The sequence below is a fragment of the Astatotilapia calliptera genome, chromosome 16, assembly GCF_900246225.1.
Source record: "Astatotilapia calliptera chromosome 16, fAstCal1.2, whole genome shotgun sequence".
Taxonomy (NCBI): Eukaryota; Metazoa; Chordata; class Actinopteri; order Cichliformes; family Cichlidae; genus Astatotilapia; species Astatotilapia calliptera.
The window spans coordinates 15,353,549-15,367,283 of record NC_039317.1 but is presented as its reverse complement, the minus strand read 5'-3'; the positions used below and the strand labels follow the sequence as shown (position 1 = coordinate 15,367,283).

General features: G+C 41.5%; 1 protein-coding gene across 1 annotated transcript; it reads left to right on the top strand.

Annotated features, from left to right (window-relative positions):
- Window positions 1-2,914: 2,914 nt before the first annotated feature.
- On the top strand, window positions 2,915-13,626 carry piga (phosphatidylinositol glycan anchor biosynthesis, class A). Its single transcript, XM_026145118.1, has 7 exons — window positions 2,915-3,034; window positions 4,205-4,687; window positions 4,764-5,034; window positions 7,540-7,672; window positions 8,012-8,144; window positions 11,783-11,989; window positions 13,035-13,626. The coding sequence occupies exons 2-7, from the start codon at window positions 4,241-4,243 to the stop codon at window positions 13,275-13,277; spliced, it is 1,434 nt and encodes a 477-aa protein (XP_026000903.1). The 5' UTR covers window positions 2,915-3,034; window positions 4,205-4,240; the 3' UTR covers window positions 13,278-13,626.
- The last annotated feature ends 109 nt before the right edge of the window (window positions 13,627-13,735 follow it).

Here is a 13,735-nt window from a genome sequence, read left to right as displayed (position 1 = left end):
TGCAAAAGTATTTGGCCCCCTTGAACTTTTCCACATTGTGTCACATTACAGCCACAAACATGAATCAATTTTATTGGAATTCCACGTGAAAGACCAACACAAAGTGGTGTACACGTGAGAAGTGGAACAAAAGTCATACATGATTCCAAACATTTTTTTACAAATAAATAACTGCAAAGTGGGGTGTGCGTAATTATTCAGCCCCCTGAGTCAATACTTTGTAGAACCACCTTTTGCTGCAATTACAGCTGCCAGTCTTTTAGGGTATGTCTCTACCAGCTTTGCACATCTAGAGACTGAAATCCTTGCCCATTCTTCTTTGCAAAAGCCTTGAACATCCCACGGAGCACTGTTCAAGCCATCATTCAGAAATGGAAGGAGTATGGCACAACTGTAAACCTACCAAGACAAGGCCGTCCACCTAAACTCACAGGCCGAACAAGGAGAGCGCTGATCAAAAATGCAGTCAAGAGGTCCATGGTGACTCTGGACGAGCTGCAGAGATCTACAGCTCAGGTAGGGGAATCTGTCCATAGGACAACTATTAGTCATGCACTGCACAAAGTTGGCCTTTATGGAAGAGTGGCAAGAAGAAAGCCATTGTTAACAGAAAACCATAAGAAGTCCCGTTTGCAGTTTGCCACAAGCCACGTGGGGGACACAGCAAACCTGTGGAAGAAGGTGCTCTGGTCAGATGAGACCAGAATGGAACTTTTTGGCCAAAATACAAAACGCTATGTGTGGCGGAAAACTAACACTGCACATCACTCTGAACACACCATCCCCACTGTCAAATATGGTGGTGGCAGCATCATGCTCTGGGGGTGCTTCTCTTCAGCAGGGACAGGGAAGCTGGTCAGAGTTGATGGGAAGATGGATGGAGCCAAATACAGGGCAATCTTGGAAGAAAACCTCTTGGAGTCTGCAAAAGACTTGAGACTGGGGCGGAGGTTCACCTTCCAGCAGGACAACGACCCTAAACATAAAGCCAGAGCAACAATGGAACGGTTTAAAACAAAACATATCCATGTGTTAGAATGGCCCAGTCAAAGTCCAGATCTAAATCCAATCGAGAATCTGTGGCAAGATCTGAAAACTGCTGTTCACAAACGCTGTCCATCTAATCTGACTGAGCTGGAGCTGTTTTGCAAAGAAGAATGGGCAAGGATTTCAGTCTCTAGATGTGCAAAGCTGGTAGAGACATACCCTAAAAGACTGGCAGCTGTAATTGCAGCAAAAGGTGGTTCTACAAAGTATTGACTCAGGGGGCTGAATAATTACGCACACCCCACTTTTCAGTTATTTATTTGTAAAAAATGTTTGGAATCATGTCTGATTTTCATTCCACTTCTCACGTGTGCACCACTTTGTACTGGTCTTTCACGTGGAATTCCAATAAAATTGACTCATGTTTGTGGCTGTAATGTGACAAAATGTGGAAAAGTTCAAGGGAGCCGAATACTTTTGCAAGCTACTGTATATATCAGATGCCAGGTTTTGTTTTTTGTTCTTGTTTTTTTTAACCTAACTTAAATAAGTAGGTTTAGGGTAATGTGTGTATAGGAAAAAACATTCAGGAGCCAAGTAAGAAATTTGCAAATGATGTTGCTTAACTGTGAAACATCACTGTACTACGTAGCCATGCAGCTCTGGTCCCTTTTTGGGAATTAGGTCAGCAGCCTTGAATCTGTGACTGCAGTCAGGACAGTATGCCAAAATTTGACGAATGGAGAAGTGTAATGAAATGTAAATGTGTGGCCCTTTTCTGCACCAAAAAGAAAATTATATCTAAAAAAAAAAAAGAGAGAGAGAGTAAAACAAACATTTTGTTCAGCAATAAAGTGTTTTTAAACTGCATGATTGGTAACTTTTATTTCCTTGTCAGATATTTCATTTCTCTTTAAAGAACCATGAACACTTGCACACCACATGCTTCAAGAAGAACACAGATCCTGTTTTTGCGTTGTTGTTGTTTTTTTGTCAAGTGTAGCACACTTTCAGTACTCCATCACATAAGAGTGATGCAAAACTGCAGTATCAACAAAAATGTTTTTGTTGTGACAAAGTAACAACATGCAGTAGATCTCTGCTGTAACTAATGTACAGTCATGCAACACAGGACATAATTTGAATGAAAAATGAAGTAAATAAAACCTCAGATATTACCTCAGTGTCATTTTTTATTGATTAAAAAATAAGCCAAATACAAAAGCATGTATATTAAATCAAGTACACACTATGATTCAAAAGATTGTATAGCCAGTTTTACTATTGTGGCTTTATCAGTCTTTCACATCACTGTGGAGAAATATTTGACCGTCTGTTTCCATTCACTGAGGTTTGCAGTCATTCATGTGTGACTCTTTTGAGGTTCTGCCACAGCCAGTGAGTCGAGATGAGGGCTGAACTTTCTACTGTGCCATTACAACATATTTATTCTTTTCTTCTTAAGCCACTCGTTACTAGATTTTTCCTGATTCTTCACATACCAACCTGGTTTTGGATCACTGCTTCAGTCTGTCATTTGTATCAGTGTTTTGTATTTCACAGAATTTTATATATTTAAGGAAAATATTGCAAAACCTTAATTGTAAAGGCTTAGTCTATAAACAGCCGTAATTTAAGTTACCAGTTGATAATGCTGTGGAATAAAAGTGTGTAAGTAAATCGTCCCCATTACTTCACTTTATTGTGTGACTTTAACAATATTAAAACAACAACAGCAACAAAGCACAAAAAACATGCATGGTGATAATTTCTGGATTTAGCATTCGCACTTAAAGACGTTTATAACAAGTAAGTATGAAAGAAAAACGAATCTTAACCTTTGGTTTTATTTTACTTGTAAAAAAAACCAAAACCCTCAAAGTTTAAATGTCACATATAGTTTCACTTCCTTGCAGCATACGTCAGCTACCACGTTCCCAGTGACGTAGAAAACACCAGGAAGTAACACAGGCGGCTAAGTGGCTAGCTCGGGGCTAGCATGTAGAAATGAAATCAAATCTGGAAAAAGACTGACTTTCCACCCACGGTAAGGCAGGTTGGACTGTGAAAGCGGTTCGCTGCGATGCTTGTTAAGGTTAAATGCGAAGAGGTGTTTGTCTCCATGACGTTTATACATAATGCGAACAAGTGTAAAGCCTAAATGCACTGGAGCTTAGAGGAGTTTGCTACCTCACATCAGCAAATCCGTTCAAGTGTTTTATTTCGGTTTGTGTTAATGGGTAGAAGTAGGGAACTTATAGACATGGCAGTACTCTCGGTTTGGGGTTGTCTGTGAGCTGATATCGAACCTCCACACACTGTGCAAACATGTATGTGATGATATGGATACAAGCCTATTCAGACTGCGCTGCAAAGGTTACTTTGGATGACAATGACCAAGGCAAAGGGTCAAAAGGTTTCTTCTTTATTCCTACTTTTTAAATGTTAAATAAAATTGAACATCTCTGCTACAAATCGGCTGCAAAGTTTTAATGTGCGGCTTTGTTGACACTGTCAGAGAGGTGTCGACGTGTAGTGGTGAGATTTTTGTGTGTTTCTAATAAAAACAATGGAATCACATTTCAGGACAGGTGGACCCAGCAAAGTTTTCTGCCCTTACAAGTGTTTCCAAGGTGCAGGTAGAAGAGGATAAAAACTCAAGAAGTTAAAGCCACAGCAACACTTGCAGGTCAAAGACCAGTGTCAGAATGCCCATATTACTTTAGGCTTTGAACGTACCATGATTTTTAAAAAAAATTATAAATATCAGTAGACTATACAATAGAATGCTTATAAAAAATATATTATCAATTGACCCCTCTATCCGTTTTCTTAACAACTTATCCAATTCAAGGTCACAGGACGCTGGTGCCCTTCATTGAGTGAGAATCTGGGTGCTCATGTAATAATATATCTATCGCCCTTTTTTTGTTAATATATTACTTTATAATACTTTTTTTCACCAACAATTCAGCTGATTCAGGTCAAATATATTTACTTTGAAAAATGATTAGCTTAAAAAGTCACTGATGGGAAGCCTCTTTTTTTTCCCAGTATTTTTTTTAATTATTAATCCTTTATTTATCCAGGTAAAAATCTCATTGAGATTCAAATCTCCTTTCCAAGACTTGGCATCATGGCAGCAAAAGTCAAAACCCATACAACACATAATCCATTAGAATTATACTTATTGTTAACTATTAACTATTTCTTTCAGCACTGATCAAGTACAGAGACACTCAAGAAGCATACCATGGGTCAGCGCCGGAAAGTGGCAGCAGGGAATAACCCTTCATCTCAGAGAAACTCTGGAGTTTCTGCACAGGCTGCCAGAGTCCACAGCAGGAAGCACAACATCTGCATGGTGTCTGACTTTTTCTATCCAAACATGGGAGGAGTAGAAAGTCACATTTACCAACTCTCCCAGTGCCTGATTGAAAAGGGGCACAAGGTGGTAATTGTCACTCACGCCTACGGCAGGAGGAAGGGTGTCCGGTACCTGACCAATGGCCTGAAGGTATACTACCTGCCCCTGCAAGTGATGTACAACCAGTCCACAGCCACCACCTGCTTCCACAGTCTCCCGCTGATGCGCTGTGTGTTTGTCAGGGAGCGCATCACTGTCGTGCATGCACACAGCTCCTTTTCTGCCATGGCCCATGATGCATTGTTCCACGCTAAGACCATGGGTCTTAACACAGTAGGTGATTCAGGTAATTTCCCGTGTTTCTAACATGATGCTGTTTAAATCGCTAAAGAGTGTTTGTCATTTGCAGGTTTTCACTGACCACTCGCTCTTTGGCTTTGCTGACCTCAGCTCTGTCCTGACCAACAAGCTCCTGACTGTGTCGCTGTGTGACACCAACCACATTGTGTGTGTGTCCTACACAAGTAAGGAGAACACAGTTCTACGCGCAGCACTCGACCCAGAGATAGTGTCCGTTATTCCCAACGCTGTCGATCCTACAGACTTCACACCAGACCCCTCCCAGCGACAAGATGACAGGATCACAATTGTTGTCATCAGCCGTCTCGTCTATCGGAAAGGTACTGAGAAATTTGTTTTAGACGCTGTTGCATCTACTTGAAGCAGCAAGGTGCTATGCTGAATAGGTCACAGTCCTTTGTTCAGGCCCTCACCCTAAAACAAGTAAAAAACACATTTTTGCTATAAATTCAGTTAATTTTAGTTCGTTTTGTGAACACTCATTACAGTTTTAGTTAGTTTTCCTTTTTTTGTTTTTATTTTTATTTCCGTTAACGAAAATGTTTTTTCACTTCTAGTTTTCGTTATTTCGTTAGTTTTCGTTAACGATAATAACCTTGGAGCCACCCAACTTTATTTTTCAAGTAGCTTAAAACTTAGGATATCTTGGTATGGTGTGTAGTGTGTCCTTACATTTGAGGAAACTGGAGAAGTGGAGGACAAAAGAATAAGTGACAGTCTTTAAAAATCTGTCTACAGCAGATGAAGAGTACCTGAAAGTGATGTGCTTAAGAAACAGGAAAAAATCCAACAGATCTGATACAGTAAGAGAGAGATGCACCTGGACCATCAGCTGATCCATGTACCTACCATTCACTGAAAACTTATCAAAAATAATGTCAGTGGAAGAGTACCAAATTACACAAGAACTGGACTGCAAATGAGTGTCAGCAGCTCTTATGGGTGAAGGATCCAAATTTGACATTTTTAGTTAAAATCATTGTTATTATGTGTGAAGACGATTGTGGCTCAAGAGTTGGGAGGTCGCCTTGTTATCGGAAGGTTGCCGGTTCGAGCCCCGGCTTGGACAGTCTCGGTCGTTGTGTCCTTGGGCAAGACACTTCACCCATTGCCTACTGGTGGTGGTCAGAGGGCCCGGTGGCGCCAGTGTCCGGCAGCCTCGCCTCTGTCAGTGCGCCCCAGGGTGGCTGTGGCTACAATGTAGCTTGCCATCACCAGTGTGTGAATGTGTGTGTGAATGGGTGGATGACTGGATATGTAAAGCGCTTTGGGGTCCTTAGGGACTAGTAAAGCGCTATATAAATACAGGCCATTTACCATTTACCAAGACGGGCAGGAGAGAGAAACAGTCATTTGTAAAACATGCTGGAAGCTCTGCTAGTTCAGGAAAAGCATCCCTGGAAAGAAAAATGTGCAATCAAACCTGGGCTTAAAGGGCACAGTATATGTAGCTCTGTTTCACTTAATAGTTTTAGAGCTACAGAAATAAAAATTCAAGTGGGGTTCCTCAAGGATCAGTTCTCGGTCCATTACTCTTTAATTCTTAGTGCTCCCACTTGGCACTTTCATAAAAAATCATAATACATCCTGTCAGTCTTGCATAGATGATACAGTTGCTCCTATCATTTACTTCTGTTCATAAACCAGTGAGCTTCGTTGATGACATTAACTTCTGGATTTCTCAAAATGTTTTAGAACTGAACAGAGACGAATCAGAATCAGGCTGCAGATGTGGCCGCGCCAAAAAGAAAACAGTGAAAGTATACACGTCAGGGACAAGGGGAGGAAAAAAAAAGAGCTCTACTCAAACTGGGCTCCTTACTGGGAGACCAGTTTGAGGACAGTAAAAAAACACCAGCACAAAAAAGCACATGAATATTCACATCTTACACCATGTAAAAGGACGTGACATGCAACGGGGGAGGGTATGGGGTAAGGAATGATCCGGTGCAGACAGCAGTCGTCTTGTCCTGCAGTCGCTGGACAGACCTGCTGTCTACATCAGGTGGGTAGCAAGCATCTGGGGTGTCTGGAATGGTGTAGGGTAATGAGTGTACATCTGTGTCAGTGTACGTGTGTGTGTGTGTGTGTGTGTGTGTGTGCGTATCCTGTGTTCACCCGCTTAAGCAAAAGTCAACAGTCTAAACACAGTCCCGTCATCAGGGAAGAATTTGTTGTTCCGGAGCGGCATGAGTGAGGCAGATGGTTGTTTGGGTTAATGTGAACAACTGCATCCAATTTTAATGCAGAATTACCTGAAAAATCCTTTTATTGGTTCATAAAACTCACACTGGTTTGGCCTCCCAGTGCAATAAGTTACACTACACCTAGACCTCTCAGGTTATCAGGCGTAGATCTTTTAACTGTTCTCAGAAGAAGATCAAAGCATGCCAAGAAAACTTACCGTTACTGTAGATGTGTTCTTTGGAACAAGGTGCCTGCTGACCCAAGATGGCTTGCATCTGTGCCGACAAACAAAAGCACGGGCTTATTGTGTGTGTGTGTGTGTGTGTGTGTGTGTGTGTGTGTGTGTGTGTGTGTGTGTGTGTGTGTGTGTGTGTGTGTGTGTGTGTGTGTGTGTGTGTGTGAGAAACTTGGACTTTATCTCTTTGTAAAGTTTGTTGTTTTCACTGTCTTAAGACATTATAGACTTACTCTTATTTTGATGTATTTACCTTCTATGTTAAGAACCTCAAGGTTACATGTAATGAAATGTACTATGTAACTAAAATAGCCATTGCCTTTGCTTTCCATATGAAGTTCAGTAGAGAACTGCATCACTCTAATAGTGGAAGGAAGTCTTCACTTTCTTTCCTTCTTTGCAGGAATTGATCTTCTTGGTGGAATAATCCCGGAGCTTTGTCTCAAACATCCTTACCTCCACTTCCTGATTGGCGGAGAGGGACCAAAGAGAATTGTTCTGGAGGAAGTGAGGGAGAAATACCAACTACATGACAGGTACTGCTGGATGCGCTTATTTCCTGAGATAATGATGTCGGCATCTTTCAGGATCTATTAAAGCATGTCTAAGTATTTGTATATTAAATCGTGTCTGTGTTACAGCTTTAGTTTACTTTTCTTACCACAGGAGCAAATCTCATATAAAGAAACTTTCTGTAGTATATTAAAGAACCAACACTGTTATAGAATTTAATTAACTGGAATTTACTGCCATTGTTTTGTGTTTCCTTTACGTTTATTCAACACCTGGAAATGATTGTAGATTAGTAGATAAACCCAGGGTCAATCACTGGGTTCCTGAGTAAAGGTGCTACCACTGTGTTTTGATCTGCACAGGGTACGTCTGCTGGGCGCTCTGGAGCACAAAGATGTGCGTGGGGTTTTGGTTCAAGGCCACATCTTCCTCAACACGTCGCTCACTGAAGCGTTCTGCATGGCCATTGTGGAAGGAGCCAGCTGTGGACTGCAGGTTTGCTGCAGTTTCTGTTCCTCCAGCCATAAACCACGTTAAGTTCCACTGTGATGGGGTTAGCTGCTGTCTGACAGATCTGTCATTGATACACAAGGTCAATGATATGAAGTCCGGTAGCAGTGACTCTCGGTGTCAGGATTTCCTTATTTCACTTTAAGTGAAACAGCTTTTTTGAGATAAACACACCAAACATTTGAGAATATTTCTTTAATACAAATGGGAGAGGGCACATCTTGCTGCTACAAACATGCCACAACCTGAAGGATGGTTTAACCAGATTAGCTATATGATGTTATTAGATTGTGGGGGTAAACTTGTACATGCTTGTCATTACATGGTGCAATATTTCCCTCTAGCTTTATCATAGTATCAATTTTAACATCTTGTTTACTTACCATTTAGCGTGCCAATCTCTTAAGATAATGACATCTTCTGATGCACAACCAGTCATTTTATTGGAAACAGGCCAATATTTGACCTAAGTTGCCCCCAGTAGTCATCCGAGGGGTGACAGATCTAACACTGAATCTTTAGACCTTAAGCTCAGTTCATGTCACAAATCTAAGCAAAGAAAATGCAGATAAACTTTTAGTTTTTTATAGAATATATAATAATGTAATAATGAAAATTAGACTTTATCAAGATGAGGCACTTTCAGATCACAGAAGCAGCTCTGTGAAAGCCCATTCGGCCAAGCGGAGCCGGCACAACTCAGTTGAAGATGCTGAAGTGTTCTTGTGGCAGATTCGCCGTGGGCGTGTGCAGCTCATCTCATACCGCTGCTTAAAAAAAACTGAAGTACATGAGGGAGACGTGGGAGAGGGAGGATAGACCTTTATGTAAGAGCGGCAAATGCCAGACAGCAGCTAACCGCATCACAGTGGAACTTAATGTGGTTTATCGCTGGAGGAACAGAAACTGGAAATGTCATTCTTGTTATTTCGTGACGTTAGACCTACAGATGGAAAAAAGTAACCTGAGAATCCATGAGAGAATCCTCTTACCTCCAGGTTATTTCCAAAAGAAATTACATTGGGAGCTTAATTTCTTTTGGGATGAAAATGCCTTCGAGCTAACAAACAGGCCCGTTTGTTATTCTTTCCTACTAGAGGGAATCCTCAGGTTTCATAACTATGGGGAAAAAAACGGGGAAACACACGCAGGTGGCATTTAATAACGTAATTTCTTCTTACTTTCTTAGTCAGACTGTATGATGAGTTATACCCTTTTCTGCAGATTCTTACACAGATATGCGTACAGAGATTACACAAAAAATAATTGCTTATGGGAAGACCCAATGAGTAACCACTCTTTATCTGTGATTTATTGGGACACGTAGGTTGGACATAAAGTTGAACATAAGTTGAACTGTGCCATAACACAGGGCAAGAAAGGAGACAAGCACAATGCAGCAACTTATAGTGTAAAGTGTGAATGCTGTTGGAAGAAGAAGACCAGACACCAGCGAGGGAGGATAAGAAGGACAGACGCAACAACATTGTCATCCCCTATGTAGCCGGTGTATCAGAAAAACTCAGGAGAGTTTTCTCCAAGCATGACATCCCGGTGCATTTCAGACCCAGCAACACGCTCAGACAGAAACTGGTTCACCCGAAAGACAAAACGCCAAAACACAGACTTAACAATGTGGTGTATGCTGTACAGTGCAGCGAGGAATGCCCAGACCTCTACATTGGAGAGACCAAACAGCCACTTCACAAGCGCATGGCACAACACAGAAGAGCCACCTCCACAGGACAAGACTCAGCAGTCCATCTGCATCTTAAGGATAAAGGACACTCTTTAGAGGGTGCCAATGTTCACATTTTGGACAGAGAGGACAGATGGTTTGAAAGAGGAGTGAAAGAAGCCATCTATGTCCACTGTGAGCGACCATCTTTGAACAGAGGCGGGGGTTTACGACACCAACTCTCTGCCATCTATAATCCATCATCATCATCATCATCAACTTTATTTATAAAGCACTTTAAAACAACCACAGCTGACACAAAGTGCTGTACATTGGAACTGTAAACTAAAATTACATGAGATATAAATAAAAAACAAATAAAAGAAGAGTGAAATCATTAATTAAATAACTACTGCATTAAAAAAGAAACTAAGTCTCACTGAGGTTAAAAGCCAAGGAATAAAAGTGGGTTTTAAGACGTGATTTAAAAGTGGAGATCCCTTCCCAGACGCCTTAACGCCCACTCACATCCTGGGCCATCTGATCTCAGGAATTCGCATGATAAGGTGGGGCCAGGTTTCACAATGAACACACCCGAAACTCTGGCTGGGACCCACACCCAGTTTCACACCTTGGCTCAGGCGATTAGAGGATCATCAGGGGGTCCTTTTGTCCCTCTGTGGGGGGTCACTCCCACTAGGTTTATATCTGGGACTCTCCACCATTTGACCTTAGAACTGAAGAAGCTTCTCGGATGAGAGGTGAAACGTCTTCAAGCAACTTAAAGAAGTCCAGACGCTTTTCTTTGCAAGCTCCTTTGACTACGATGACCTGGATGACTGAGAACCTTCACAGACAATGCTGTTGGATGTGTATATTTACAAAAATACCTATATACACATTTATCTTTAACACCTTGAGCTCAATCAATAATTAATCTATCAATAAAAATGTTTTTAAAGACAATTCAGTTTGTAAACATGGAATTCTTTACTCTAACTTTATTTTGTTAGTAATATTCCAGTAAAGTGGAGTTTATTTGGGAAGCTTTTGGATGTTGATTGCTGTCATATAAACTTACCAGACACTTTATTAGGTACACCTCGCAGGTACAGGGTTAGACACTGTTTTGCCTTCAGAACTGCCTAAATTCTTCATGGCACAGAAATGGATGGTGGACGTGCAGCTGTCATGATAGCATCACACAGCTGGACATCCACAACGGGAACCTCCCTTTTCTTCAAATCTCAAAGCTCAGTCCACTTGAGCTAATTGTGATGTTCAAGAAACCAGTTCGAGATGATTTGAGCTTTGTGATACTGTGTGTTATCCTACTGGAAGCACCCATGATAAGGTGGGCATGCTGTGGTCATGAAGTAATTGACATGATTACCAACAGTACTCAGTTAAGATCAGTGCTCAGCTGGTCCTCAGGGGCCAAGAAAATACCCCGACATTAGTCTGCACTGTTGATGCAAGGCAGGATAGAGGTTCTCTGACCTCTGGCATCAACAAGGCATTTTCTCCCGGAGAACTCCAGAGCACGGAATATTTTCCTCTTTCTGGCTGATCAGATATTTGCTATAACAAGCAGCTGAACAGGTGTACCTAATAAAGTGGCTAGCATTTCATTTTCCATGACTCCTAATCTTTATAACTTTGTACATCTTTGACTGAAATTGTCACGTTACCATAGTGATATGAAAGTGGGTACACCCTGACATCACTGTTTGAGGTTCCAGGTACAGCAGAGCTTCCTTTTTCAGGTGTCCACAGAGCTGTGGTGCTAGTTTTAGCTTGAGGCCAAACACACACAGTGGAATTTTGCTAATAATCATTCCATGACATATTTTATACTTCAGGAAAACTTCTGTTTTTCTGTTCTCTCTTTTTTGCGTGTGTGTATGTGTTTGTCAGCATCTGTTTTTTGTCTCTGTTTTCTTAGGTGGTTAGCACTCGTGTGGGAGGCATTCCAGAGGTGTTACCTGAGGGTTTGATTACCCTGTGTGAACCCACCGTCCGTTCATTGTGCGCCGGTCTGGAAGCGGTCATCGCTCGGCAACGATCGGGCAACGTCCCGTCGCCTGCTTCCAATCACGTGCGTGTGCGAAACCTCTACACCTGGAGGAATGTTGCGGAGAGGACCGAGAAAGTAGGTTCCCCAAAGACACCCACACTGGACCGTGTGCATGTAACAGCTTGTTTTACATTTTTGAAGAAAATGCTATCAAAGCATAACATTTTATTGTGGAAAATAAAAGACACAGGTGTGCCCTTTCATCACAAGGACATTTTTATAAATTGAAAACAGCAACTACTCTGAATCTTGATCAGATAACTCATTGGACGACTGCACCATCAGATAAGGCGTCCAGATTACCAGACTTTGCGTAAACATGTTTTCTCTAAACATTTCCCACAGTATCTGATTTCCAAAAAACTCTCTCTCTTGCATCGTGCTTAGAAACTTGTGAGGTAAGAGATAAAAAGCTGAGGCACATCAAATTTATCTTGAGTGTCCTTTTTTTCTTTAATTGTACAACATGCTCAAACACATCTAACCTGGAGACGAGCTTTGCTCATTCATTATTTCTTATGGTTATTTTTGTGCCGGTGCAACTACGCTACCAAATATGCTCTTGAAAGGTACAGGAAAACCTCTGCTGTATGCAAATTCCTGTATGAAACTCTCTCTCTTTCTCAAGCTTGACAGTCATGCAAGGCAGCTAGACCTGACAGTTGTGTTTAGTTTTTTGGTATTTTCTAAGTGCTTGGCATTGCTCCATGGCTCTGTTAAACAATGGCATACCTTTAAAAAAAAAAAAAAAAGCTAGCAGTGTGTTAAAGTGCACTCTGAAGTCAATGTCAGTTTGTAAGCAGAGCCCGGCCTGTGAAACATCGCGGCACATTCAGGTACAACCTGTGAACTCTCAAAACTTGTATTCAAATAGCCAGAAATGTTTTTAACATACAGAAGTTTCTGCAATCAGCCATTTTTTCTTCTTCTTTCACAGCATTTTTAAAAAATAAACACAGCAAAACAACAACAACAAAAGTCTATATCAGTATTTAGAATTTCTAAAACAAATCCAAATCTAATCCTAAAAAATGTATTCCAGTTTATGTCTAGGTGGTGGTTTTTACATGTTTAACTACTGAAGGACACTCAGGTGATCAATGTGTTTTTTCCCTGTCAGGTGTACGACAGGGTGGTCGGAGAGGAAGTTCTTCCCCTGGACAGACGGTTACGGAGGCTGAGGGCTCACTGCGGCCCCGTCGCTGGCTCCATCTTTGCGTTTGTGGCCGTGCTGGACTTCCTCTTCCTGCTGCTCCTGCAGTGGCTGATGCCTGATGGGGTCATGGATCTCGCCGTCGACGCCACAGGCCCTCAGCGGCAGTGGAGACAGGAAAAGAGCCATAAAAATGAGGCTTACTCCTGATGTGCCACAGAGAGCAACAGAAACAGAAAGTTGATGACAGTGACCTCTCAGCACCTCTGCCTCTCTTCAAACTGCTTATATAAGTTTCCTATGTGATCTTCATGGTGCGGGCTAACATTTTGTTTACATTTACTCACCAAAAGGGAGTTGGTGGAAGAGACTTTTTTAAATAACTGGAATTTGTTGCACACCTTGCGAATTTATAAGCACTTTTTGAAAATGTAAAGATGACATTGAACAGAGAGGGTAAAGGGCTGGCTGCTTGTAAGCTCACAGGGAAACAAAGCTACTGTAACTTATCGAGAGACCTCAAAGTTTGTTTTTTAAATAAAATCCACTGTTTTGTGAAGCGTGTCAGAGCATGTGCAGCGGTGTACACGCTCCTACCTACTGCGGTACATTTGTGAATGAGGAAGCGTCTAAAAGTAGCTTTCATGATTGACACTCCTTTGAAACCT

Bases quoted from the DNA above. Each gene is read 5' to 3' on its own strand.
- piga (XM_026145118.1), top strand. From the start codon at position 4,241: ATGGGTCAGCGCCGGAAAGTGGCAGCAGGGAATAACCCTTCATCTCAG. The intron at 4,688-4,763 runs GTAGGTGATTCA...TGTCATTTGCAG, and splicing joins AGACCATGGGTCTTAACACA to GTTTTCACTGACCACTCGCT. The intron at 5,035-7,539 runs GTACTGAGAAAT...CCTTCTTTGCAG, and splicing joins CCGTCTCGTCTATCGGAAAG to GAATTGATCTTCTTGGTGGA.